The sequence below is a fragment of the Scyliorhinus torazame genome, chromosome 10 (assembly GCF_047496885.1).
Source record: "Scyliorhinus torazame isolate Kashiwa2021f chromosome 10, sScyTor2.1, whole genome shotgun sequence".
Lineage (NCBI taxonomy): Eukaryota > Metazoa > Chordata > Chondrichthyes > Carcharhiniformes > Scyliorhinidae > Scyliorhinus > Scyliorhinus torazame.
In genome coordinates this window covers 90,632,397-90,659,545 of record NC_092716.1, presented here as the reverse complement: position 1 = coordinate 90,659,545, position 27,149 = coordinate 90,632,397, and the positions used below count along the sequence as shown (strand labels likewise).

The 27,149-nt window shown below is 47.6% G+C and overlaps 1 protein-coding gene across 4 annotated transcripts; it reads left to right on the top strand.

Annotated features, from left to right (window-relative positions):
- Window positions 1-27,149, top strand: herpud1 (homocysteine-inducible, endoplasmic reticulum stress-inducible, ubiquitin-like domain member 1). Of its 4 annotated transcripts, none has more exons than XM_072518414.1 (8): window positions 2-490; window positions 5,999-6,076; window positions 9,648-9,725; window positions 14,360-14,478; window positions 14,571-14,693; window positions 17,016-17,354; window positions 23,295-23,442; window positions 26,461-27,149. In XM_072518414.1, the coding sequence occupies exons 1-8, from the start codon at window positions 350-352 to the stop codon at window positions 26,641-26,643; spliced, it is 1,209 nt and encodes a 402-aa protein (XP_072374515.1). In that variant the 5' UTR covers window positions 2-349; the 3' UTR covers window positions 26,644-27,149. The 4 variants fall into 4 exon arrangements, with proteins under 4 accessions (XP_072374517.1, XP_072374515.1, XP_072374518.1 ...); XM_072518415.1 differs by having other exon boundaries at window positions 3-490; window positions 14,363-14,478; XM_072518416.1 differs by lacking the exon at window positions 5,999-6,076 and having other exon boundaries at window positions 1-490.

Below are 27,149 nucleotides of genomic sequence, written 5' to 3'. Positions count from 1 at the left end.
ACGTTGTTTTTTTCCGAGCTCCACGTCTCTCCTCCAGCCGGCCAATCGCGGGCAGCCACACTCTGGTTTGGTGAGAGGGAAGCGGCTTCAGAGTGAAGGCGCAGAGAACAAGTCAGTGGCAGCCGGAGCGCCTGAATCTGACTGGGCGCATCCCGCCCACAGCAGGGCATTGGAAACAGGAGTTGGTTTCAGCCTCAGCCGCCCCGCCAAGGAGACTCCCGCTCATTCCAGGATTTCCCGGAGGCTGCACCAGCTCCTGCGACGTTGGGGGAAAAAACCAAGGTTGTTTCCATCAACCCGGGCGCAGAAAGAGGAAGGAGACTTGGCGAGGGGGGAAGAAAGAGAGAATATGGAGACGCAAGAGGAAATGGTGACCCTGCTCATTAAAGCACCGAACCAAAGGCAGGAGGACCAGAAGGTCGGAGCAGGGCTGGGCTGGACAGTGAGGAGACTGAAAAGTTATCTGAGCGACAAGTACCCGAGTCACCCGGTGAGTAAACTTGAGGGCAACTTGTGTGGCGGCTGGCAGTGGGCTTCCCTACCAGGAACCTAATTCGCTGCTGATGTGCAAATCGTGCCCCCTCTGAGGGGCCTCCCATAAAGTTTAGTCCCAACTCCCGGCCCTTCCTGGAAGAGCTGGCAGTGAATGAAGGCTGCGACACTGCGCAGCCGCTCTTGCCAAACTTTTTGAGGCCCCAGACGTCCAAAACAGGACACGACAGCCAGGAAGAAACCTTTGAGTGGGAGGGCCAGCAGGGGACGGGGTTGGCTGAGCTTCGAGGAAATCCTGTACTCCACATTACAACAATACATTTGGAAGCTGCCGGATCTGGAGCACAGCCTGGGAGGGGAAGGTGGGGAGAGAGGGTTGACTTGTCATATTTCCCACTCCGAATGATCCAGGGTGGGTTATGTTGTAGAAGGCAAAGGGTGGGGGTGGAGCAGTATTAACTTTTCGAGTTCACAGCAGATGTACATTGAACAGTTTGGAGGCAGGCAGAATCCCTGCTATTCGCTTTTCTTCCAGCTGGCTAGAGAGGCTAAAATGATCTCCATTCCAGAAAGTGTCCAACTTGACTTTTTTAAAAAAAATGATCAGATGCATGTATAATTCCCATCAATGGAGTTAACCTTACACTAGATGCCCTGAATCCTGACTGAAGTGAGAACTGTGTGTCAAAGTTAAGAGCCTGCATTACTTTAGGATGAGTTTGTATCCCAGAAGTTTGACCTGCCCCCAAGTGCTGTGACTCATAGGGGTGGTGTACGCATCACTATCTGGTAAGAGTGATGTAAGGGGGTGTTATTTAACAGTTCTTGTGCATCTTAGGGTCACGATATTTCAGGTGGCACCCACACTGTCACCGTGTGTACGTATTTTCTACGCCTCCTGATATCCAATCTTGGGAAGGCAAAAGGAGTCCATTATCCCTAATTTGGCATCTGCCCCTTTTAAACAAGAAACGATTGTTACTTTATACACAACCATTACCTTTTTATTTGTAAATTGGAGTTCCTATGGTAGGTCTGCTCGAGTCGATGAGCAGATGAAGCACACAGGAAGATCCTAGGCTTGAATCCCAATCTCTGGTGTGTCCCAGCAAAGTGACAACTGGTGGATGAGTGATTGGTTTCAGTGAACCTGTCGGGGCCCAAGGCTGCATTCCGGTCAGTGCAGTTCCCACTTCTGGAAGTGGACATGTCTAGTCTTCAAGTGATGATAGAGTGGGTGTGATACACCACACAGTTCAATAGCCTACTGACACGTATGCATGAGATAATTGGGTGAGTAGCGGAGGCATCTGGGAATTGACACACTGGACAGAGATGGGGGTGGGGTAGGGGGAGGGAGGAGGAAAACAAAGTGCTCATGTAAGTTTCCGAAAGCTGTAACAGTAGTATAGTTTCTAAGCACAGATCACAAGGTAGCATGCACAGGCTTGAGCCGAAACAGTTTTCTATTTTCCAGTTGATAAGGGATCGCAGTAAGTGTTTACGGTGGGGATCAGGTGGAGGCCGTTTCAAGAACATTGTCGATCTGACAACTGTTACATTGTCCCACTCTTATTACAATGTGCAACACTGAACTAAAATTGACAATTATATCCTTTTTTTAAAAGAAAGGATGCTTTTACCTGAAGACCTTTGTCAGTTAGTGAACGAAATCTGGCCGATTGATAATAACTGAAGGATTTTCACACTGGTTTCATATCCTGGGGTGAAAAGTAGTGAAATGTATTGTAGTAAAATGAAAGTTTAGATGGCTTTGGATTGGTTTAGTTTGTTTTCAAGCCCAGAGGTGTGAAGCAGCTTCACATTTTATGCATGGCTGTATGTGCCACTGTTTAAAAATCCCTTTCTTTAAAATAAAATGAGCTGTAGGAGGAACCAATGATATATTTAAAAAGTAGAAATCTATTTATAATTTTGGAGGCATAATTTTTAAAATATTTTATTTCCACAATTCTTTAAAATAAATCTATAATATAAATAATTTCCAGGAGGCAGTGGGGTAGTGGTATTGTCGCTGGACGAGTAATCCAGAGACCCAAAGTAATGCACTGGGGACCTGGGTTCAAATCCCACCATGGCTGATGGTGGAATTTGAATTCCATAAAAATATGGAATTAAAAGTCCAATGATGCATGAAACCATTGTCAATTGTCGTAAAAACCCACGTGGTTCCCTAATGTACTTTTTAGGGAGGGAAATCTGCCATCCTTACTTGGTCTGGCCTACATGTGACTCCAGATCCACAACAATGTGGTTGACCCTGAAATGCCCTCAGGGTTGGGCAAAAGGCTGGCCCAGCTAGTGACATCTCATGACCAAGTAAAGAAAAACCTCTAGAAATGGCAAGTGCTCACTCCCTCACTTCTCTGTTATCTCCAAGTTCATAAGTAATCACCTGCAAAAGGTCATTGTTGCCAGAGAATCAAGCAGGTGTTCACCGTCTCTTCATTTCTATAACCGACGCTTCTCTCTTTTTACATGGGTTAAAATGTGTTCTCGTATTGCTGGTAACATCTACGTTGTAACATGCTAGGCTCGTTCACTGCTGCGGCTAATGTGGCACTAATTTTGCTGATAATATCAGCTGTTCTATGACTGGGTGTACTCACTGTCGCCTCACATGACTAGGTAATATCTAATATTGGGCTCATTTACTGCTTTCTCCAGAAAGAACCTAGGCAAATTCACACCATTGAAGAAGGTTGGCTTAGGTTCTTTCCTTCTGACTCCCATTACATGTCACCTCAAATTGCTGCACTGTCAACGGCAGACATGTAACCAATGGTACCTCAGCCTGATATTATGTAGATGCTTTGTCCAGAAACAACCCAGGCTGTGGGAGGACAAAATCTGTAATTGTGTGTTTTATTATTGGCAAGTGGACATGATGCTCACCATTACACTTTCCAGTGGCAACACTGAGTCATTATCCCCAGTGTAAGAATCCAATGTTCCACATTATCTGTGCCCTTGCATGCAAAACAAATCTTTAATTTGAACCAATGGGCACATCTTGACACTCAGCAGGATAGGTTTTTAAAACTCTTTTCTCCCAGGCAAACAGATATTGAATAGTCACCACTGTGTGCTGACTGAAAACTGGTGGCTATGAATAAATAGTTGAGGTATAAACAGCACATTGAGGATGAGTGGTCTGGTGCTTGGAATGTAGTATTGTTCACTAGAAGCCCTTGGTAAAACACAGTCTGTAGATCTTATTCTATTAAAAATGGATCCCGTTAAACTGAGCTATTAATGTGGGGAGTAAGTGTGCTAGGAAGTGGAATTGGACTAGCTGACTCCAGGATAAAGACAGTACAACAGTTCTGAATGCTCAGTTTCTGCTTGGTAATGTTTTGGGCCAGTTCATATGCTTTGTTGTAACATGCTGCCACTTTGTTTTTTAATTCTCCCTTTCAGATAGAACATGGTCTATCAAGTGCTTTCAGTGCACTTAGCTGTCTGCAAGAACAGTCCAAAGCAGATGTTCTTTAAACACACATACTTTCAGATAGAGGTTCTAGACAGCAGGAAGTGAATGTAATGTTATTGCTACACAGCGCCAGGTGGCACAGTACCAACCCTACTTTTGTGACATTAGCAGGCTTTGTGCCACTGTTGCCTTGTTTGTTCATATCACTTGGGGGGGAAGGAAGAAGAGAGAGAAGAGACTCAGCAGAATTCCATAAGAGTGCATTATTGTGATTCCTCCCTCATTACACAAAACCAAATAGCCAAAAATTGATTGCTCATCAAAAACTGACAAACAGAAAGGAGACACATGCCCAGATGCCGGCTGCTCTGTTTGCCTAATGCCAGTCACTGCAATTCAAAAAATAACTTGTGTGAAGCACTTTTACATTTCCCTGAGACTGCTGAGCTGCAACTATAGATACAAGACCGGCTGTCTGTTTGAGGCACAGTGTAAAAATAGTGTAAGGCGGTGGCAGCCCTGAGAGTCTGGTGGCAATGGAGGAGACGTGGGAGCAGATGGAGCATCGGTCGGTCTGGTCCCCAATCTAATAATCAGTGGTTTGCCCCGGGAAGTATGGATGAGGGGGTTCCGGATATGGTGGAGAGCAGGGATTGAGAGGATGGGGATATGTTTATAGAGGGGAGCTTTCCGAGTATGAGGGCACTGGAGGAGAAGCTTGGGTTGGCGAGGGGAAACTAATTCGGGTACCTGCAGGTGCGGGACCTCCTACGTAGACTGGTGTCAATCTTCGCGCTCCTACCGCTAAGGGGGATTCAGGAAAGGGTAGTTTCCAGAGGGTGGGTGGGAGAAGGGAGCGTCTCTAACATTTACAGGGAACTTATGGGGTCAGAGGAGACGCAGACCGAGGAGCTGAAGCGCAAGTGGTAGGAGGGGCTGGGAGGAGAGATAGAGGATGGTCTATGGGCGGACGTGTTGAGTAGAGTCAACGCGTCCACAACATGTGCCAGGTTCAGCCTGATACAATTCAAGGTCGTTCATCGGGCTCACATGACAGTGGCCCAGATGAGCAGATTCTTTGGGGTGGAAGACAGGTGTGCAAAGTGTGCAGGAGGATCAGCGAACCATGTCCACATGTTCTGGACATGTCCAAAGCTTAGGGGTTTGCAGATGTCATGTCCACGGGGTTTGCAGATGTCATGTCCACGGTGTTAAAAACAAGGGTGGCACCGAGTCCAGAAGTGGCGATTTTCGGGGTGTCGGAAGATCTGAGAATCCAGGAGGAGAAGGAGGCAGACGTTCTGGCCTTTGCTTCCCTGGTAGCCCGGAGATGGATACTATTAGTTTGGAGGGACTCAAAGCCCCCGAAGTCGGAGACTTGGCTATCGGACATGATGGCTAGCTTTCTCTGTTTGGAGAAAATCAAGTTCGCCTTGAGGGGGTCAATGTTGGGGTTCGCCCGGAGGTGGCAACCGTTCATTGACTTATTTGGGGAAAATTAATCATCAGCAGAAGGCGGGGTGGGGAGGTAGTTTAGCTTGGAGTAGGGGGTTAATAAAGGTGGGACCTGTAAGGGAGAGAGACGGCTTTTGAACTATGTTTATAGATTCATGTACATTGTTTATTTTGTTGGTGTTGTAATACCAAAAATACCTCAATAAAATGTTTATTAAAAAGAAAAAATAGCGTAAGGCAGCAACGGTGTCAGCACACGTTGATTTGGGTCCCTCAGAATCACTGTCAACGTGAAGGTTTCTGGCTGATTTGTCCTAAAATGTGAAAGTTACATTCATACAGCACCTACGCACATCTCCCAGGAGTGCCTCAAAAGTGCTTTGTTTAAGAAAACAAATAATTTTGAAGCGCAGTGGCACTTGCTGTACAAGTGCCTCATCCATCTAAGACCAGGAGCGAATCCAAGACCATTTTGCTTATGGCAGGTTGAATAGCAGAAGCGCCATTGAAATTTGAGGAGGATTGAAAGCAACCCCACACATCCAGTGCCAACTGCACCTGTGACTGACCATCACTTGCATGTGTTTGCTTTCTCAGGCTGAATCCGAGCAACGGCTAATTTATTCAGGAAAGCTGCTGCCTGACCACCTTTTACTGAGGGACGTGCTACGCAAGGTCAGTACTGTGTGCTCCTGCGAGAGGCGAGAAAACAACTGGAGACATTTCTCCCATGCAAACGTGCTGCATAACTCAAAGATTTCATATCGGCATTTGTCAGTTGAACAGCAGAGTTCAGTGTTTTCTTGCTTATACTTTCTAGAATTATTCCTTCTGTATTGATTAAATGTGTGCAATCAATGGAGATAGAAGAGAATGAATTTCCTCTTTCCCCATGAAGGTGATCTTGTTGAACAGTATGATTCCGAGGGAGCTTGCCAGATGCTTTTCCCCCCTCAGAGGGGACATCTTGAGCTGGGGGGGCGGGGGGGCACGGTTTCAGAAAAAGGGGTCCCATTTAAGAGCGAGATGAAGAGGAATTTCTTGCCTCAGGGCTGTGTGTGAATCTTTGGAATTCTCTACCCCATGGAGCTGCGGGGACTTGATAATTGAATATATTTAAGGCCAAGAAAGACTGAAGCATGAACCCTCGGGGGGGGGGGGGGGGGTTGAGGATGATGGAGAACAGGTAGGAAAGTGAATTCAAGGCCAAGGTCAAATCAACTATGATCATGTTAAATGGCGATGCCGGCTAGAGGCCTTATGACCTCCTACTTCTTGTGTTCACATCTGCATTGGCTCAGTTGGTAGCACTTGTACCTATCAGTCAGGAGATTGCAGGTTCAAGTCACATGCTAGGAACTTGAGCATGTTCCTGTAAATTAGGGTCACACTCCAGTGCAGTGCTAAGGGAGTGCTGCACTGTCGCTGGGTCAAAATCCTGGAACTCCCTAACAGGAACTGTGGGTTACCTACACCACATGGACTGCAGCAGTTCAAGAAGGCAGCTCACCACCACCTTCTCAAGAGCAATTAGGGATGACCTAGCCAGTGATGTCCACGTCCCACGAGTGAGTAAATCCATGAGTGCATAAAAAAAGTTGACTGCTGCATTTCCTGCATTAAAACATTGATTGTACTTCATTGGCTGTAAAGCACGTTGAAATATCATGACAGGCACCTATAAAAATGCAAGCTGGTTCCTTCTCTCAACCCTTGTGTGAGCATGAACCCAAGAGTGTGAAGTCACATAGAGAATGGTGCCAATGAAGGAATGTGCTGTTTCACCGAAGTACTGTCATTAAGCTAGCATGATTAGGTTGAATATTGTTGATCAGGGTGATGATGTCAGGGCAACACTTTCTCCAATTGACAGATTTGGTGTCATTGTGCAGCACCTGCAGGTCACCTATAGCACAGATTAGGCAGAGTAAAGTTCTCCAGCAGAGAGCTTTAATTCTAGCTACAATTCCCTGTAGCACTAATGAGTTTTGCAAACGCCAAATGGAGTTGCAAATCAGCAATGAATTAGGCTACGGTCTCGTGGTTGCCAAGAATGTTGTTTGGATTGACCTGAGCTCATATCTGATTAGAGGAGATTTTCATCTCTGGGCTGGATTTGCTTGCAGGTACCGGGGTGAAAGGCTTGTAAGTTGCAATGCTAAACAAGTAACTGCTGGTTATTAGGTCCTCAGTTAAGCTGATCACACAAGTTGCCCAGTATATAGCAGCTATGTGCTGAAACCATATACAAGCCGTGCTGCACCATATAAGAAACACTGGTTATTACCACGTTTATGTCCTTTATGATTTAATTCGTGGACACATATCACAAGAATGGGTTGCAGCAACACTGATACCAGCTGAGGTAATCTGAAGACTTTAAGCAGACGGTGTTAGCAAGTTGTTGCCTACCTTTTGTTACAATACTCTGGGTGAGTGTGCAGTCAGTTCCAGCCCAAGAGACCCCAGAATCCCAACATAAGTGAATTAACAAGTAATTTGTGTTTTCCTGAGATCTTTAACCCTCGACTGCTCCACTGAGTTATAGTCACCAGATTTATAAGTAAAACATTAACAATCTGTTTATTAATAATAAAAGGAAACTATGAATATATATATATGTGTATATATAGAGAGCGAAATAACGCAACAATGGGCTACCAATTTACCTATTCTCAAAATCCCATCACACTGTCCACCCAGAGACACACAAGGTAAGGGTAAGAGAGGATTAAAAAATGCAAGGATTAAAGGGGAAGGTTTGAGATGACTCTTTGCTGCTGCAGTTGCGGCCTCTGGGAAACAAATTTACTCAAAAGGGTCAGGTTGGTGCAATTCTGTCCTTTGACCACTGTGTGGCGGTTTACCCAAGAGTTCCAGGTCGATGCAGTTTCGCTGTTCTACCACCAGAAAGAGCTTCTACCTCCTTGAGATATGGGGCTTTTTGCCGTTCTACCACCAGATAGAGCTTCTGCCTCCTTGAGATATTATTGGGCTTTGAATTTGAGAGTTTGGAGGCCTTCTGTTCAGAATAGAATCCCTAGAATGCAGAAGGAGGCTGCTCGGCTCATCGAGTCTGCACCGGTCCATGGAAAGAGCACCCTACTTAATCCCTGACTTCTGTGCACAATGGCAGTAGTATTTTAAAGAATGCTCCCAGTTCAATCTCTTCACAGCCTCCTAGAGAGAGGATTAAAAGGTTACAGACCTGGTGAGTGACGGCGTGTTTTCTTACTCCAGAAGCCTTCCACAAACTTGAGTACTGTTTGCTTTCTCATTGGAGAGCCTTCACAGAACTGGCTTGGAAAAATATATATTCTAAGCCAAGACTTTTTAGATCTTTTTATGTAAAGAAACAATTTTGCTGAGGAATTGTTTTATAAATAACTAATATATGAATATTACCACTGCAAAGTGTTAGGATATTGTTGTAAAACCTTTTGTCTGCCTTGTGTTCCACTTTTTATCCCCGTCCTGCTGCCTGCTTGAATCTGCAATCTTCTGGTTAGCTGCTACAACATCACTGCGCCAATTTTGCTGACTCCAAACTAGAGAGAGAGCAGCAGAGAGAGAGTGCCTACCAGCTGTGACGTGGCTGAAACCTGCTCAGAATTGAAGAAAAAATTGAACTCTGCAGAAGACCTGCCTTCTTCTTTCCTGAAAGTTTCTGACTGGCTTCACCAGTCATAGGCAATGATAGGAGTTGGCTAAGAATCCTACTTACACCGATTGGCTGCTTGCCAAGTCTATCAAATCAACATCATGGGTTCTGCCACAGAACCTAAAGGGCCGTCTTGGCCTGGTCCATTAGGACAGGGTGTTCCAGCTCTGCCTAAAATCTGTAGTTTAATAGAAATCCCAAATGGCGCAGTAATGTTGTAGCAGCTAACCAGAAGACTGCAGATTCAAGCAGGCAGCAGGACGGGGATTAAAAAGGGGAACACAAGGCAGACAAAAGGTTTTACAACAATATCCTAACACTTTGCAGTGGTAATATTCATATATTAGTTATTTAAAAAACACTTCCTTAGCAAAATTGTTCCTTTACATAAAAAGATCTAAAAGGTCTTGGCTTACAATATATATTTCCTTTGATGGAGTTGGGAAATATAAATCAAAATATGCAATTTTTAAATTGACATTCTTTTTGGAGGCCTTGCCAGCCAGTTTCTGCCCAACGACCTCCAGTAATTCCTCGAGAGGATCGTGTGCTAATTGTCTCTCCTCATTCGTTTGTCTCCCGCAGAATGACGAATACCACACCCTTCACCTGGTCTGTAACTTGAGAAGTGGATCTGAATCAACACAGCCAGCAAATGTGACGGTAAAAGGGGAAACAAAGGGGGTGGGGTGGGGGGGGGGAGGGGGGGGAGCACGCACATACTGTGAGCACGACTGTATAGATTTTGAAGCTTTATAAGCCTGTATCACGCTGCAGACGGGAACATGACCAACATCCGCTGAGACCAGGACCAAGGGGTTTGTGGCCTTTGTTTAATTTGATATTCAGTTGAGTGAAATGAGGGCCCCTGTACATCTCACATTGTTGTACAAACCGATCTGACTGCCACAATTTCTGTAAACTAGAAGCTTTAAAACTGTGCACAGAACTGCAGATTGTCCATTCTTGTGTAGGAAGCTGGGCCTCAAGGAAGGTGATTATCAATTCCACCTCCTCCATCTCTCACTAATCGTGTTTACTTGCCTTTTGATTTAGCGCTGAGCTCGTCCCTCTGCTCTGAGCCAGAAATTAATTGGCTTTTTTGTTAATGCTTGCGCTAATCTTTTTTTCCGGGGACCCATTTTTACCAACCAGCCAACCTTCGTGGCCCATGCTGACCTTCGTGGCCCATGCCGGTCGATCTTCGCGACCCACGCTGGCCGATCTTCATGGCCCATGCCAGCTGATCTGCGCAACCCACCATTTTCTCTTACATTGTAATGTTTAGGTGAAATATGGTGAACCTCCAATTTCTAGAGGATGAAAACATTTTCAGTCACTGCATTTTTTCCTGTAAAATTGCACCAAATAACCCCCCCCCCCCGAACATGTTAAAAAAAGGCTGCGACCGTATAATAAAAAATGCGTGTGGGCACGCATGCGCAATGTGGCTGCATTTTAAAAATATGTTCGTGGCCATTTTGAAGGCCGCTTGCAGCTGGCGTTATTAATAGCTAGCAGTTGCGCGCGGAATTGCGCGATCGGGAGTGCCGCGGCGGATACCCCCCCCGCGACCCACCCGCGGTCGCGCCCCTGACTTTGACAATGCCTGGGGTAGAGGATACTGCTGCTAAAGGAGCAGCCAAATTTGTGAATTACAAACTGAGGTAGAGACTGAGTTGGTCGAGTGTCCCTACCTGTCTTAGTAACTCCTCTGAACCATTTAATCTGCTGATGGTAGGACTCTATCTCTGCAGTCATCCTTCAGTGTGAATTTCCTTTCTTCACCTCCAGGATCTCCATCTGATGACATTCAAAGCCAGCTCCAGAGACTTGAGCATTTGATCTTCTTACAGAACTGTACTATCTCAATGATTTGGATGAGACATTCAACTGAGCCGCCACCTGCCCTCTCAGGCAGATGTTAAGGGTCCCCTAACATTATTTGAAGGACAGGGCATTTCTTGCAGTGTCCTGGTCTACATTTATCCTTCATCCAACAGCACCAATTCCCATTAACTACCATTATCTCATTGGTGTTTGTGGCAATTTTCTGTATGCAAATTGACTGCCACGTTTACCTTCCAAACGAGTAGTGACTCACTACAGAAGCAGTCAATTGGCTGTAAAGCTCTTTGGGCTGTCCTGGGATGTGAGAGGGACTATCTACATGTAGGTTAGCTTTTTCTATACTAGTGGTGGCAGAGTCTTCAAGTGCCTGGAGTCTTACACCCTGGACTCTGAGCTGCCCTTCTTCTCATCCTGCCTTTCAAAGGTTTTAAAAATATTAATTTAGAGTACCCAGTTCTTTTTTTTCCAATTAAGGGGCAATTTAGCATGGCCAATCCACCTACTCTGCACATCATGGGGAGAATGTGCAAACTCCACATGGACAGTGGGACAGTCAATTTGCATACAGCAAGTGGCCACAAACACCAATGAGATAATGGTAGCTAATGGGAATTGGTGCTTTTGGATGAAGGATAAATGTAGACCAGCGGGCTGGAGTCAAATCTGAGCCCTCGACGCCGTGAGGCAGCAGTGCTAACCGCTGTGCCGCCCCGCCTTTCAAAGCTACCTGAAAACCCAACTCTTTGACCACACCCTCTGTTCCCTCTTTTAACTCGCCCAAAGGTTTGATAGAGATTACTTTCTTCCTCCTTGAAGTGCTTGGGTCATTTTGTTTTCATACTTTCAAAGTGAACATATAAATGTTAACATTTGCAAACATCAACACTTAATACATGTGCCTAAAGATAAATTCACACAAAAGAATAGAAATAAAATATTAAAGACAGTGGTTCTGTGTTGCACTTTAAAGAAAAATTGCAATGAGGGTGAAAATGTTCAATTCTAATTGGAGTTGAACAGTACAGCATTGAGGCACACTCAAATGTTAAAGTGCTATGAATTTGAGAGCATGCTGCTATGCTGTGGAGAGAAGGAATCAGCCCAGCTATCGAGATGCAGCCAGAGGGGTGTGAGGCTTCTTGCTATCTGCTTTGAAATAGTGTTGAAAGCTACCTTCTGGATGAGAACAGGTGCAGTGCCAAGCACACACTGAAACCTATTTTCAAAGAATGTTGTCCCCTGCTCTGAAGATTTGCATACTTGTGGTAATGCAAAGTGCCCAGCTGTGTCTTAAGTTGCGAGCAAGTTATTTATATCCTAATTGGTTTTAGTCTTCTGCTAAAATCCTACACAGGAGGAATCTAATTGGTAGTTGTTGCTGTTCTGGATCCTATTTAATTTAAACCTTTTGCATTGGAATTTAATAAATCTATATATTTTTTGTGAATGGATTTAGTCAGTATCACAGACATTCACTGGGTAAAGATAGTAAACAGGCAGCCTGCCTACTGTCTTCAATGGAGTAGAAAATCGGCCAAAGTGTAAATCAGGTTGCTGGAGCCAAGATGAATTTTTTGCCTTGCTGGGGGGGACAGAACCAAAGGCTTTACTTGGTGTCCGGCCTTTAATAAGGACATGGGGCGACATTTTCCGACCCCCCGCCGGGTCGGAGAATCGCCGGGGGCTGGCGTGAATCCCGCCCCCGCCGGTTGCCGAAGTCTCCGGCACCGGATATTCGGCGGGGGCGGGAATCGCGCCGCGCAGGTTGGCGGGCCCCCCCGCTCGATTCTCCAGCCCGGATGGACCGAAGTTCTGCCGATAAATTGCCTGTCCCGCCGGCGTAAATTAAATCACCTACCTTACCGGCGGGACAAGACGGCATGGGCGGGCTCCGGGGTCCTGGAGGGGGGGGCGGGGTGATCTGACCCCGGGGGGTGCCCCCACGGTGGCCTGGCCCGCGATGGGGGGCCCACCGATCCGCGGGCGAGCTTGTGCCATGGGGGCACTCTTTCCCTTCCGCCTCCGCCACGGTCTCCACCATGGCGGAGGTGGAAGAGACTCCCTCCACTGCGCATGCGTGGGAAACTGTCAGCGGCCGTTGACGCTCCCGCGCATGCGCCGCCCGGAGATGTCATTTCCGCGCCAGCTGGCGGGGCAACAAAGGCCGTTTCCGCCAGCTGGCGGGGCGGAAATTCCTCCAGCGTCGGCCTAGCCCCTCAATGTTGGGGCTCGGTCCCCAAAGATGCGGAGCACTCCGCACCTTTGGGGCGGCGCGATGCCCGTCTGATTGGCGCCGTTTTGGGCGCCAGTCGGCGGACATCGCGTCGTTTCCGGAGAATTTCGCCCATGGTGTGTCACACCGAATAAAATAAGAACAAAGTTTTATTTATACAAATGATATATACACTACCCGGTAGACCCCGACTGGGTTCCTGCTTGATTGGTGCCTTACTGGCTGACCTTGTATGCATTGGGTAATTTAAAAAATATATATATATACTTATTCACATTTTTCAACAGATTTTCAACAAACCCCCCCCTCCCCCCGCCAATAAAAAGAAAGAAACAAGAACACAACAATCAAAAATTATACATTGGATTTCCCCCCATATACAATAACCCCCCATATGACATTTAAAAGCACCAATAGGGATTCCCCCCACCCACCCAAATGCCTCCCCAAAAGAACCCCCCCGCCCCTGGGCTGCTGCTGCTGCTGACCTCCTAACGCTCCGCGAGATAGTCTAGGAACGGTTGCCACCGCCTGAGGAACCCCTGCACGGACCCTCACAAGGCAAACTTTATCCTCTCCAGCTTGATGAACCCTGCCATGTCATTGATCCAAGCTTCCACACTAGGGGGCTTCGCATCTTCCACAGTAACAAAATCCTCCGCCGGGCTACCAGGGACGCAAAGGCCAGAATACCGGCCTCTTTCGCCTCCTGCACTCCCGGGTATGCATTGGGTAATTGAGATACTCCCACCCCCCAGGGGGGAGCTCTTACTCCACAAGGAGCACGGGAAAGAGAGCATTCCCACCCCGTCGGTCCCGTGCGGGATATTGCACAGCCTAACGCCAATTGTTTAGTTCAGGGATGTGAATTGTTTCCTTTTTGTGATCGAATGGAGCTTTGGGTTGATGTACAACAAGGTGGCTCCAGCATGTATGCTCTGGGTATTGGAAATCATAAACCTTGGATTACTGAATAGAGGAAAAAAATAAGCAAAGTGCAAATATTATCATGGAGCTGTAGCTGTGAGTTATTGCTCATCTGGGAATAGATCAAAATTAACTTTTCCAGGTACATTTAAAGGGAGAGGTAAACAAAATGGCAGACAGTAATTTTGATTGTTCCTCTGTCCACTGTTCATGTTTCTCCTCCACTCGCTACTGGATCCGAGATGCAAGCTAACTTCTCTTTTTGTTTCTCTATTGCTCCTGTAAGCAGGACACAGCTACACCAACAGCCTCTGGTCAAGAAACCCTCACTGTCCCCACATCAGCAGCTGTAGATGGCCTCCGTCACCGAGGACCTGCCTCCTTTCCTTGGGCGTATGGCGCCTGGTAAGTATGAAGAGAGTCTCTAACTTCACTGACTTAATGTTTTTCTTCATTGGTTAAGTACTTCAACTGTTTTTCCAATTTTCCATTGAAAGGCCTGCAGGAGAAGAGCCTCAGAGACCAATGGGAATGTCTGGTCTAGCTGCATACAATCTGTACAGCTCTCAGCAAATCGTCTGGCTCCAGCAGATGTACGCAAGGCAGTATTATATGCAATAGTAAGTATCTAGCTTTTTAAATGAATTTGAAGGGGTTTTCTTGGGGTAATTCCTGCTTCACACTGCTCTTTTTTTTTTTTCCAATTCTGCTCCAATATTACGACCTTCGATTGATGCCCCTCTCTATTCTTGTAAATACTGCCATTCATTAATGGAGAGATTGCCCCAGGGTGAATGTAGCCACATAAACTCTCGCCCAATATGCCCAGTACTAGAGTTATTGTATCTGAAATGTCTCCCGATTTGAAAGCAAGTGAAGGTTATTTTGCCATTTTGTTTACCTCTCCCTTTAAATGTACCTGGAAAAGTTAATTTTGATCTATTCCCAGATCAAAGTTTACATTTTGGAAACAGTGTCACTGCATTGCAATGCGTCACTTCCAACAACACATTTCTTCAGTCTATGGGATAAAACTCTCTTTCTGTCACACAATACCCCATCCCACCTACCCCACCCCACCTACCCCACCCCCAACCCCAGATCTGCAGGTGACAATCAACAGGCCCTCTCCCTGCCGTTGGCCAATGATTAGTGCAGACACAGGCTCCTTTTCCCAAAGAGGCAGGGAATGTGTGGGCAGTCCTAAGATATCTGAATGTTCACCATTCCTGCCCCACCCCTGAAGACATTATGGGCTGTTTTTAGTCTCTGGGTGAAATTGAGTATTGCCCAGTGGTCAGCCATCAGCATAACCTGATTGGCATCCTCCCAAAAAGTGGCAGCAGTTGTATCAGCCATCTCCTTGGGGATAATCATGGATGTTGCCTTCACTGATTTTGGAACAGCGGAGACCAGACAGGGAGCTCTACGATTTGCCTCCATTGCGTCTTTAGCACCTGGGCACCAACATTCCGAATTGTTGTCACCATTTATTCCCCCTTTCCTTTTACTGTACGAGTCGACCGTTGAAACCTCAATATCCCGCCCCAAACAGGAGCCAACTTACACCGAGTATAAAAGTGAACAACCAACGTGGGTGTGATTGGTCATCAGTTTGAAATGTCAGTGATATCCAATGGCTAAAGTGGTTATGTCTGCCCAACACCGCTCACTCACCTGCTTGATCCCTCGTGCCCAGTTATAAGGTATTGCACAGTAAAACAGGGTGAAAAATTTCATTTGACTTCTGTCATGCTAAAAAGGAGGGGTCAGTTTATACACTGAGAAACATGGGTGAGTTTTCCGCCGGTGGAATTCTCCACTCTGCTGGCAGCGAACCCCCGCCCGTGGGTTTCCTGGCGGTGGTGGGTGGCTACAGTGTGAAATCCCATTGGCCAGCGGTGGGAACGGAGAATCCCACTACCAGCGACGGTGCGAGGCAGAGAATTCACCCCCGTGGCTTTCAGCCCTCTGGAAATGAGGTTGTCTTATATGCCAGGTCGACTTGTATGCCATGATATATGGTAAATATAACAGGTGTTTCAATGCCCATATCACTGCCCTGCTGTGGTCGACTCCTGCAAAGCAAAAGGCAATAATCTTAAAATTAGGCCTTTTAAAAGTGATATCAGAAAACACAACAACAAGTAAAAGCAATGTGGAATTCTCTTCCCCAAAACACGGCGTTATCAGAGCAATGTGTGATAAATAGAATTGTAATACTAACCAAACAGGCTGAAGTGGCTGACTCTTGTTCCCCTGCCCAAGCCTGCGCTTGAAGCTATGCTGAATGAGCTGGTGTCGGAAAACCGGGTGCAATCAACACCGTTTCACTTGTCTGTCTGACACCAAATTCTAACCGCTGGAGAATACCCACGTGGGGACTTTAGTTCTGTGGTTAGTTTGGAGAAGCTTAGGCTGATTTCCCTGGAGAAGAGGAAGTTGAAAGGAGAACTGATCGAAATGTGGGAGGTGGGGGGGGGGGGTGCGCTGGACACAGGATGAACCAGGAGAAACTGATCCCAATAGCGGGGAGGCAGAGTCAATCATGACTTTCAAAAGAGAATTGAATAAGTGTCGAAAAAGAGAATTTCCAGGGTTACGGGCTTGGTTGAGCTCTTGCAGAGTCAAAATGGACACAACTGGCAGAATGGCCTATTCTGGAACCATTCGATCATTCTACCTCGGCTAGCATGCCTCGAGCCTCCAACAGGCATTGCCAACGGAGATCTGTTTCCCTTTTGAAATAAGTACCATTAACAATCAGCCTGTTAGTTAATTAGTGGCCTGAAGTGTCCTTGCGGGGTAATAAAACTCTTCAGTTTTCTCTGTAACCCTTTGACCAAATAGTTGTCCCTGTGCAGTGTGGATAATATCCACCCAGTAACAAAGCAAGTCAGGTATTCTTGGATTTATTTTTGAATTTTTATTTTATTTTCCAGTCAAGCGGCAGTTGCTGCCGCGGCCGCCACCAACTCGCAGCAACATCCAGTGGTTGCCCCGGGGACGCCTCCGGAACTACCCAACCAGCCCCCTCTGGTCAACCTGCCAGCAGATCGGAATGCCCCTCTCCCTCAACTCAACAACCCACCAGCCAACCAGAACCTCCGGATGAATGCCCAGGGAGGCCCGGTGATGGACGACGATGACGAGTTGAACCGCGATTGGCTGGATTGGCTTTACTTGGCTGCCCGTGCCTGCTTTTTCCTCAGCATCGTATACTTCTACTCATCTATGAGCCGCGTGGTGTTGGTGGTGAGCGCCATTCTACTAATATACCTGTAAGTATTCCGCGGTGCTGCGAAAGGAATTTGCCCTGGTTCGCACACTCTGTCCGAGTGGTCGGGTTGCCAACTCTCCAGAGCTGGAATCTCCAAGGATTATAATTCTATAATAATAATCTTTATTAGTGTCACAGGCTTACATTAACACTGCAATGAAGTTACTGTGAAAAGCCCCTTGTCACCACATTCCGGCGTCTGTTCGGGTACGCTGAGGGAGAATTCAGAATATCCAAATTACCTAACAGCATGTCTTCGGGTTGTCCTGGACAATGTTGCAGAGAGAAAAAAAATCACTGGGGCATTGTCTCTGAACTTTTTAATTTATGAGTTATGGCAGTGGTTAGGGGATGGTTGTTTGATTGGCCAGGGCTGGTGGAGGTGTAAAACCGTATGATAACTCCTCCAGGAATATGTCCAGCCAGAGTTGGCATCCCTGCGTTTAATGCCATTGTGCTACACAATTAGTGTGAGGCATTGAGCCAAGTGACGGTGATGCTTTAAACTGTGCCATCTTTAAACACAATTATTTCCAGAGATTATTAAAGATTTACTCAATGTTTGGATATCAGTAATTATGTTAGTAATAATTCTTGGTTCTGCTTCAATTATTTGCTGCTACCTTTCCCATCGTGCCGAGCCCCTCGTTCTGTACCTGGACAGTAACCAAGCAACCAACACCTGTCAATGCTGTTAACACCAGGAGTAGGAGGAGATGGTCATTCAATCTTCGAGTCTGCTCCGCCATTCCATAAGATAATGTCGGACCTGACCTTGGCCTCGGCTCCGCTTTCCTGCCTCTTCCCTGTGACCATTGGCGCCCGCGCAATTCAAAATCCTCATCTGTAGTAAACTGATGGGAAGGGAGCAGCGTTCATTGTATAAATGCCCTATCTGTGTGTGCTCGCAGCCCAAGTTCGTGTCCCAGCTGTGTGTGACCGCTGCCCGCGTAAGTGTCCCATCTCTGTGCTCGCGGCCAGCGCCAGCGTCCCGCCTGTGTGTGCTCGAGCCCGCGTTAGTGTCCCGCCTGTGTGTGCTCGTGGCCTGCATAAGTGTCCCATCTGTGTGTGCTCGCGGCCAGCGCCAGTGTCCCATCTGCGTGTGCTCGAGCCTGCGTTAGTGTCCTGCCTGTGTGTGCTCATGGCCTGTGTCAGTGTCCCGTCTGTGTATGCTCGCAGCCCAAGTTAGTGTCCCATTGTGTGTGCTCGCGGCCCGCGTCAGTGCCCCGCCTGTGTGTGCTCATGGCCTGCGTAAATGTTCCATCTGTATGTGTTCGCGGCCCGAACTCGTGTCCGATCAGTGTGTGCTTGCGGCCTGAGCAAGTGTCCCACCTTTGTGCTCGTAGCCTGCGCAAGTGTCCCATCTGTGTGTGCTCGCGGCCTGTGCAAATCTCCATCTGTGTGTGCTTGTGGCCCCCAGTCACCTTCCAGCTGAAGCAGTGGTGTCCTGTGAAACATTCTAACATGGTGAAAGCTGGTGGCGAGTGGTAGGGAGCAAAGCAAGTTCTCTCTTTTGGGCAGATTCCTCTAGAATGTCAGGAGTAGCTGGGATACGGTCGATAGGGGCTTGGGAAATTGGAATGCTGAGAGTTTTCTTTGATGTGGTTTGTTTAAATTGGCATGTTTGTATAGTTTACTTTATGTTCTCTTTGACGTATCTCATGAGCTGTGGATAGAAAGGTCAGGGTTCAGTAAACTTAATGCTTCAAAGCCCAATATATCATTGAATGGAATTCAGTGCTAAACACTACATACAGGGGGCTCTGATTACTGCCTGCATTCAGCTGAATTTCCTTCTAGTCTTTAATCTCATTTAAGGCTTACTAGTTTCAATGCTGCTTTCAAGCTCTCTATTTCTGTGTTACTAATAGCTGAAGTAAATGGCTGGCTTCCTTGTTTATGCTATTTAGTGTTTGAATGACCCTAATCTTGCTCAGTTTTATCTACTGAAATGTGGAAAAGAATCACAAAGATATGTCACTTTGACCTGACTTTGCTAGAGAGCGTAATATTTGGATTTGATTTATTGTCATGTGCACTTGGGTACAGTGAAAAGTATTCAGACAGATCTTTCCATACATGTAAAAACATAGGACTTACACAAATACACAATGTAAAATACAGAGGCACAGGCATCGGGTGAAGCATACAGAAGTGTAGTACTACTCAGTAGAGAAGATGTGTGAAGAGATTAGTTCAATCCATGAGAGGGTCAGGAGTCTGGTAACAGCGGGGAAGAAGCTGTCGGTGCGTGTTCTCAGACTTTTGTATCTCCTGCCCGATGGAAGAGGTTGGAAGAGAGAATAACTTGGGTGGGAGGGGTCTTTGATTATGCTGCCTGGTTTCCCAAGGCAGCGGGAGGAGTAGACCGAGTCAGTGGCAGGGGGGCGGATTCACATGATGGACTGAGCTGTGTTCAAAACTCTTTATAGTTTCGTACGGCCTTGGGCCGAGCAGTTGCCATACCAGGCTGTGATGAAGCCAGATAGGATGCTTTCTATGGTGCATCTGTAAAAGTTGGTAAGGTTCCATGTGGACATGCCGAATTTCCTGAGGAAGTATCGGCGCTGATGTGTTTGGTCGTAGTGTCAACGTGGGTGGACCAGGACAAATTGTTGGTGATGTGCACACCTAGGAATTTGAAGCTGTCAACCATCTCCACCTCTGCACCATTGATGCAGCCAAGGGTGTGTACGATACTTTGCTTCTTGAAGTAAATGACCAGTTCCTTAGTTTTGCAGACATTGAGGGAGAGACTTTTGTCGTTGCACCGTGCCACTAGGTTCTCTATCTCTCTCCCCTGTACTCTGACTCATCGTTGTTTGAAATCTGACCCACTCCAGTTGTGTCATCAGCAAACGTGTAGATGGAGTTTAAGCCAAATTTTGCCACACAGTCATGTGTGTAGGGAGTATGGTAGGGGGCTAAGTGGGGCCCTGGTATTGAGGACTATCATGGAGAAGGTGTTGTTTATTCTTACTGATTGTGGTCTACGGGTCAGGAAGTTGAAGAACCAATTGCAAAGGGAGGAACAAAGGGCGAAATTCTCCCCCAACGGCGCGATGTCCGCCGACTGGCGCCAAACACGGCGCCAATCAGACGGGCATCGCGCCGGCCCAAAGGTGCGGAATGCTCCGCATCTTTGGCGGCCTAGCCCCAACATTGAGGGGCTAGGCCGACGCCGGAGGGATTTCCGCCCCGCCAGCTGGCGGAAATGGCGTTTGTTGCCCCGCCAGCTGGCGCGGAAATGCGGCGCATGCATGGGAGCGTCAGCGGCCGCTGACAGTTTCCCGGCGCATGCGCGGGAGCGTCAGCGGCCGCTGTCAGTTTCCCGCGCATGCGCAGTGGGGAGAGTCTCTTCCGCCTCCGCCATGGTGGAGGCCGTAGCGGAGGCGGAAGGGAAAGAGTGCCCCCACGGCACAGGCCCGCCCGCGGATCGGTGGGCCCCGATCGCGGGCCAGGCCACCATGGGGGCACCCCCCGGGGTCAGATCGCCCCGCGCCCCCCCCCCCAGGACCCCGGAGCCCGCCCACGCCGCCTGGTCCCGCCAGTAAATACCAGGTTTGATTTACGCCGGTGGGACAGGCAATTTCTGGGCAGGACTTCGGCCCATCCGGGCCGGAGAATCCAGCGGGGGTCCCGCCAACCAGCGCGGCCCGATTCCCGCCCCTGCCCAATCACCAGTATCGGAGACTTCGGCGGGGGCGGGATTCACGGTGGCCTACGGCCATTCTCCGACCCGGCGGGGGGTCGGAGAATGACGCCCCAAGTCCTAGATTTTGGAGCTTTGATATGAGCTTGGCTGGGATTATGGTGTTGAAGGTGGAACCGTAGTCGATGAATAGGAGTCTGACGTAGGAGTCCTTGTTGTCGAGGTGCTCCAGTGATGAGTGTGGGGCCATGGAGATGGCGTCTGCTGTGGACCGGTTGCTGCAGTATGCGAATTGCAGTGGATCAAGGAATTCTGGGAGTATGGAGTTGATGTGTGTCATGACCATCTCTTGAAGCACTTCAAGATGATAGATGTCAAGGCCACCGGACGGTAGTCGTTGAGGCACGTTGCCTGGTTGTTCTTTGCCATCGGTATGATGGTGGTCTTCTTGAAGCAGTTGGGAACCTCGGAACGGAGTAGGGAGAGGTTGAAGATTTCCCCGAACTCATCTGCCAGTTGATCCGCGCAGGATCTGAGTGCACAACCAGGGACTCCGTCAGGACCCATTGCTTTCCGAGTATTCACTTTTAAGAAGGCTGATCTGACTTCGGAAGCTGTGATGATAGGTACGAGTGTGTCCGAGGCTGCTGGGGCAGTTTACCACGGTTTGATGGTTTCCTGCTCGAAACAAGCAAAGAATACATTGAGTTCATCGGGGAGAGGTTCACTGCCATCGGAGATTCTACTTGGCTCTGAAGCCCGTTAAGTTATTTAAGCCTTGCCACAACCAATGAGAGTCCGTGTCATTAGTCTGTAACTCTAACTTAGTCTGGTATTGTCTCTTGGCATCCCTGATGGCTTTGCGGAGGTCATGCCTGGATTTCTTGTATAGCTCAGGGTGTTGCCTGTCCAGAAAGCCTCAGACCTGGACTTCAGTAGGGAGTGAATCTCACGATTAAACTGTGGTTTCCGGTTGGGGAATGTTTCCGGTTGGGGAATGTATGTGCTACCTTCTTTGGCATGCAATCTTCTACACATTTACTGATAAAGTCTGTGATAGTGGTGGCATACTTGTTTCGGTTGGCCGCTGAGTTCCTGAATATGGACCAGTCCACTGACTCCAAACAGTCACATAGGAGCTCTTCTGTTGCCTCGGACCAGTATTGCCTTCGACCAGCATCCTTCTTAACCGGATAATCCCGCTTAAGTTTCTGTTTGTATGCCGAGAGATGAGCACTGTCTGAGAGTCCGAATTTCCGAAGTGCAGTCGGGGGATGGATTGGTCGGGGCTCTTGATGTTTGAGTAGCAGTGGTCAAGGATATTGGCACCCCTGGTGGAACAGGAGATGTTTTGGTGTAATTTTGGCAATACATTCTTGAGGTTGACCTGGTTGAAGTCCTTGACCACGATGAACAAGGTCCCCGGGTATTCTGTTTCACTGTTATTTATAGCGGTGTGCAATTCGTCAAGCATAGTCTTCACTTCCGCCTGGGGGATGTAGACCGCCGTGATGATGACAGAAGTGGAAGGTAGTATGGGCGGCATTTAGTCAGGTATTCCTGGTCTGAGGAGCAATAGTTCGCCAGGGTTGCCACTTTGGAGGAGTTGATGAGGAGGCAAACCCCTCCACCTATCACTTTTCCTGATGATGGTGTGCGGTCCATCCGGTGTATTGAGAAGCCGTCAGGTTGTGTTGTACAGTCCAATGAGGCAGGGGTGAGCCATGTCTCCATGAAACCGAGCAGTCTCCTACTTCCTACCATGTACCTTTCTACCATACCTGCAAACTCTGCACAGGGAGTATCATAGATTCCCTACAGTGCAGAAGGAGGCCATTCAGCCCATCGAGTCTGCACTGGCCCTCGGAAAGAGCAAACTACCCAAGTAACCCACCTAACCTTTTGGACACTAAGGGGAAATTGATCTGAATCAATGTTGAACAGCAGTATGCAAATCTGTCTAGCTCGTACCACACCAAGTGATGTATCTTATTATTGAATCTCCCAACTCCAATGTGTAAATATTTTGTTTTTCATTTGAAGATTTCCATTAATATATAAATGATTAAACATTTTTATAACTTGTTCTGAAATATTGGGCATGTTGAATGTATTTAATCTTATTCATGGAGTCTTGGTTAGTGAACAAACCTGATTTCAATCTTGCGGCCCACTGAGATGATGGAGGGTCACTCATGCGGCCCACTTGCTGGCCTAGAGTGCCCATCACTGGGCTGTATGCTTTACTGTTTGCTTGGGCACTGAATGTGTGTCCTGTTTCCCTTGCAGGCATCGTGCTGGATGGTTCCCGTTCAGGCATCCAGCACCACTTGAGCCAGTACCAAATGCCGACGTACCAGCTGAGCCAGCCGATCCAAATCGTGTAAACCAAGAACGACAAGAGAATCAGGACGGCCAGGATATTGTGCAAGAAGAGGTCAGTGAAATTTACACCTGGTTTATCTGGATAGAGGATATGAAGGTGGTAGCACGGCAGGCCATACAAGTTCAAATAAAGTTAATGCAGTGGTTTGACTGAGACAGTCACCCTGGGATAAGAGACTGGACTAGGGTGTTGCTGAGGTTCGGAGTCTCCACTTGGGGGAGGGGGGTCAGGTGCTGGTGTGTCTTCGCACCCAGGTGGCAGCCTTCCACCTCCAGACCCTGCAACAAATACCTCTAGGCCGAGCCCCCTCCTAGATGGTGTGCCTGGGGTGTGCTTTTTCTGCCAGGTGCATGGTCTAAACTATGATGTGCAGCTCATCTATACCTGAAGTGGCCTTTGTAACTCCTTGCAGGCGTTGACATACTCAAAGTCTGGAACATAGCCGTCTTGCACCGCAGCTCCCCCCCCCCCCCCCCCCATTTGGAGTAGTGACTGCCTTCAGGGAGCTGCTCTCAGGAATCCACACCTCTACCAATATCATTTTGGATGGTTGACGGAGAAACGGGCTGTGTCTGCTGGGGTGACCAGGATCAGGGACATGCTGGGTGGCAGAGGAGTGAACTGGATGACACCCCACGAGTTAGTGCATCGCGTGGCAGTGGGTGTCCAGCTTGTGGCCAGTGCCACCCATGATCTCATAATAGTCGTATTTGGAGCCGATGGCACCCGTAGTCTTGAGGCGCAGGTTTGCGGTGAACGCTCATTTGAGCGCACCCCTGCTAAGACAGAATTTCACGTTGACCCCAAGCCCTGAACTTCCCGCCTGAGCTGGAGCACCACAGCCTGAGCCACCTTGCAGAAATCCCTTCCGTGCCCTTTTTGCATTGTGTGGAGAGGTATCCTCTATGGGCTGCTGCTGCACACCCTTCACTTCCATGTCCTCGCCCGCCGCCTGGACCCGCCTTGCTGCCATCTGGTGGTGACGCTTCCCAGTGGAGGACCCTCTACATAACATCAGGGACATGGGTTGGAGGGTGTTGCACGCAACAGTCCCATACAACCATAGTGTGGATTGGTTCACGGACGCCCAAGAAACCTGCCTTTTTTGTGTCCTGGTGAGATCTGTGGATCGTGGTTATAATAGGGTGTTTTAGACCGCATGACCTTTTTTAGTGTTTTAAGCCATTTGTTACAGTTTTGTTTACACTTCAGTCCCACGCTCCTGATCTATGGGCACTTGGTGCAGGGGGGGGGGGGGGGGGGGGGGGGGGGGGGGGGCGGCGGCGAGGAGAGCGGAGAACCTCTTCATGAAACTGCTCCTGGGTCAGGTCAAATTTGCAATCCACAAGTCCAGGCAGTGGGTGACGACGGGGGTCTACCATGGCTACATTCACAGCCGGACATCACTGGAAAGGGAGCATGTAGTGTCTATCGGCACCATCGAGGCCTTCCATGCCCAGTGGGCACCGCAGGGACTGGGGTGCATTATCGACCCTCTAATCACGCTTTGATTTGATGTTTTAAGTTTCATTTGAGATTATCTTTTGCTTAAGGCAGCATCCCTTTGAAGACCTGGCTTTTCATTTGTTTCTCAGTTTGTTTGATTCATTTTAATTGGTTAATTGAACCCAAAATAGGGTTAAAACACTTCCACAAGACCCATAATCATAATGAAGAGAAACCGTTGCAATTTGTTTGAACTGTTGTAAGTGTATTTTGAATCGTATGTTTTGAAGAGACCGGTTGATGGGATTAACATTATAACTATGATGTGAGTAAAGTTGAGTGCAGATCTCCTGATAATTGGGTAAATGCTCAGCTTTCCAGTCTCCCCATTCAGATTTGGGAAAATATAGAGTGCACCCACTGAAGGGGAAAGAGGAATTGGGGTGGCAGGCATTCCAGGCAGTGATCGAGAAGGCCCTTTGCAGAGTCATGTTAGTGGAGGGCTTGGAGGAAATCTCCAGGCCATCCACTCATCAGGAATAGGTTGAAGACAGTGGAAGGACTTTGAAAAGTCAAATCTGTCCTTTAAAAATTGTCAACTAGTTTGGGGAAAATGGCTGTAGAGGGAGATGATCAGCCACGGTCTGTTTGAATGGCAGAGCAGACTCAATGGGCCAAGTGGCCTACTCCTGTTCCATTGTTCCTACTATAACTAACAAACTAGAATTGGAGAATCCCTGCAGTGCAGAAGGAGGCCCATTGAATCTGCAACGACCCTCTGAAAGAGCACCTTAACCTAGGCCCGCCGCTCCACCCTATCCTTGTAACCCCACCTAATCTTTGGACACTAAGGGTCAATTTAGCATGGTCAATCTGCATATCTTTGGATTGTGGGGGGGAACGTGCAAACTTCACATAGTCACCCAGGGCTGGAATTGAACCCTGGTCCCTGAGGCAGCAGTGCTAGCCACTGTGCCACCGTGCTGCCCTTTATGCAAAGTATGGCAGAGCAGGAGATTGAAACTTACAGTACTTAGTATCCCATCTTGTCATGCCTGTGGCACTTTCCTCTGCTGTTCGTTTTGAGATATATGTCACGAGGATGTTTTCTGGTTCCCTTTGCTGTTATTGAACCTGTAAAGATAAATCTAGACGGTATCCAGTCCCTAATGGCCAAGATGTTCCGTGTTTTGAATGCAGTCACTCTATGCAAAGTTCTTCCATACCTTGCCCATCCCTATTTATATAACCTTCGACAACCCTCCAAGAGCTGTGCTCTTCCAATCTTCTTTTGCATCACCATTGGCAGCCGTGCCTTCAGCTGCCTAGACTCTAACCTTTGTCATGCTAAACCTCTCCACTCCCTTCCCCCCCGCTCCCCCTCAGCCCGCTCCTTTTTAAAAACATTTCTGTAACCTAACTCTCTCTGCTAATGTGTGGCTGATGGTCAAATTCTGTATGATTCTCTTCCTGTTCAACACCGTGGGATGTTTGAAAGGCAAAATCTTGGTAGGTGGGTAAGTCTTTAAAGTGTGCTGAATAAAGATAACTCTTAATTAAATTATGGCTCGAGGATTCCGTGTGAGATATACTAATTTGATCTGTCTGGTGTGTAAATTTCAGAGCGGAACACCGGACCAAGATCTTGATGCAACGAGTAACTCTGGAAGCAATGATATCACAGAGGCCTCTCTGGCTCCAGAGGCTCAGGTGGTTAGGACCACGCTTGCAAATAAAACCTGGGTGTTCTTCAAAACCTTCTTTGCCTCGTTGATTCCTGAAGGTCCCCAGGTTGTGGCGAACTAGTTCCAATTCCACACAGGACTGCAATGTATTCTTTATTTTATTATTTTTTTTGAAAGTGCAATCCTAGTTTCAGTGTTTCCGGGCTTTGTGCAAAATGAAGTCAGATTGTTTCTGCTGTGACCGGGTCTCTGCGTGTGATTCCAAATGAAGCACAGGGTAGTATGCGATATGAAAGTGTAAATTTTGTAAATTATTAGTGGAAAGATATAGAACTATTATAAAATGTGTAATTTAGACTCTTTCGCGTGTGAAGCTGTAAATTGCATCATGGGATGACTCCGTAATGTGTGAGTTTACAGCATCTTTCTCTAACAGCTGTGGCCAACAACACTCTTGTCTTTGCAAGTATGACTTAACTGTTAAAAGTCCTTACTCCCTCTTGTGTAAGTTTTACAATGGACATTTATTGGAAACATGAGCACTGTTGATATTTTAGCAAAGGCATAAGCCTAGATTTCAACTCTCATAACAAAAACAAAAAGCACAATAAAATAATTTTGATGGAA

Bases quoted from the DNA above. Each gene is read 5' to 3' on its own strand.
- herpud1 (XM_072518414.1), top strand. From the start codon at position 350: ATGGAGACGCAAGAGGAAATGGTGACCCTGCTCATTAAAGCACCGAAC. The intron at 9,726-14,359 runs GTAAAAGGGGAA...TGCTCCTGTAAG, and splicing joins CACAGCCAGCAAATGTGACG to CAGGACACAGCTACACCAAC. The intron at 14,694-17,015 runs GTAAGTATCTAG...TTTATTTTCCAG, and splicing joins AGGCAGTATTATATGCAATA to TCAAGCGGCAGTTGCTGCCG.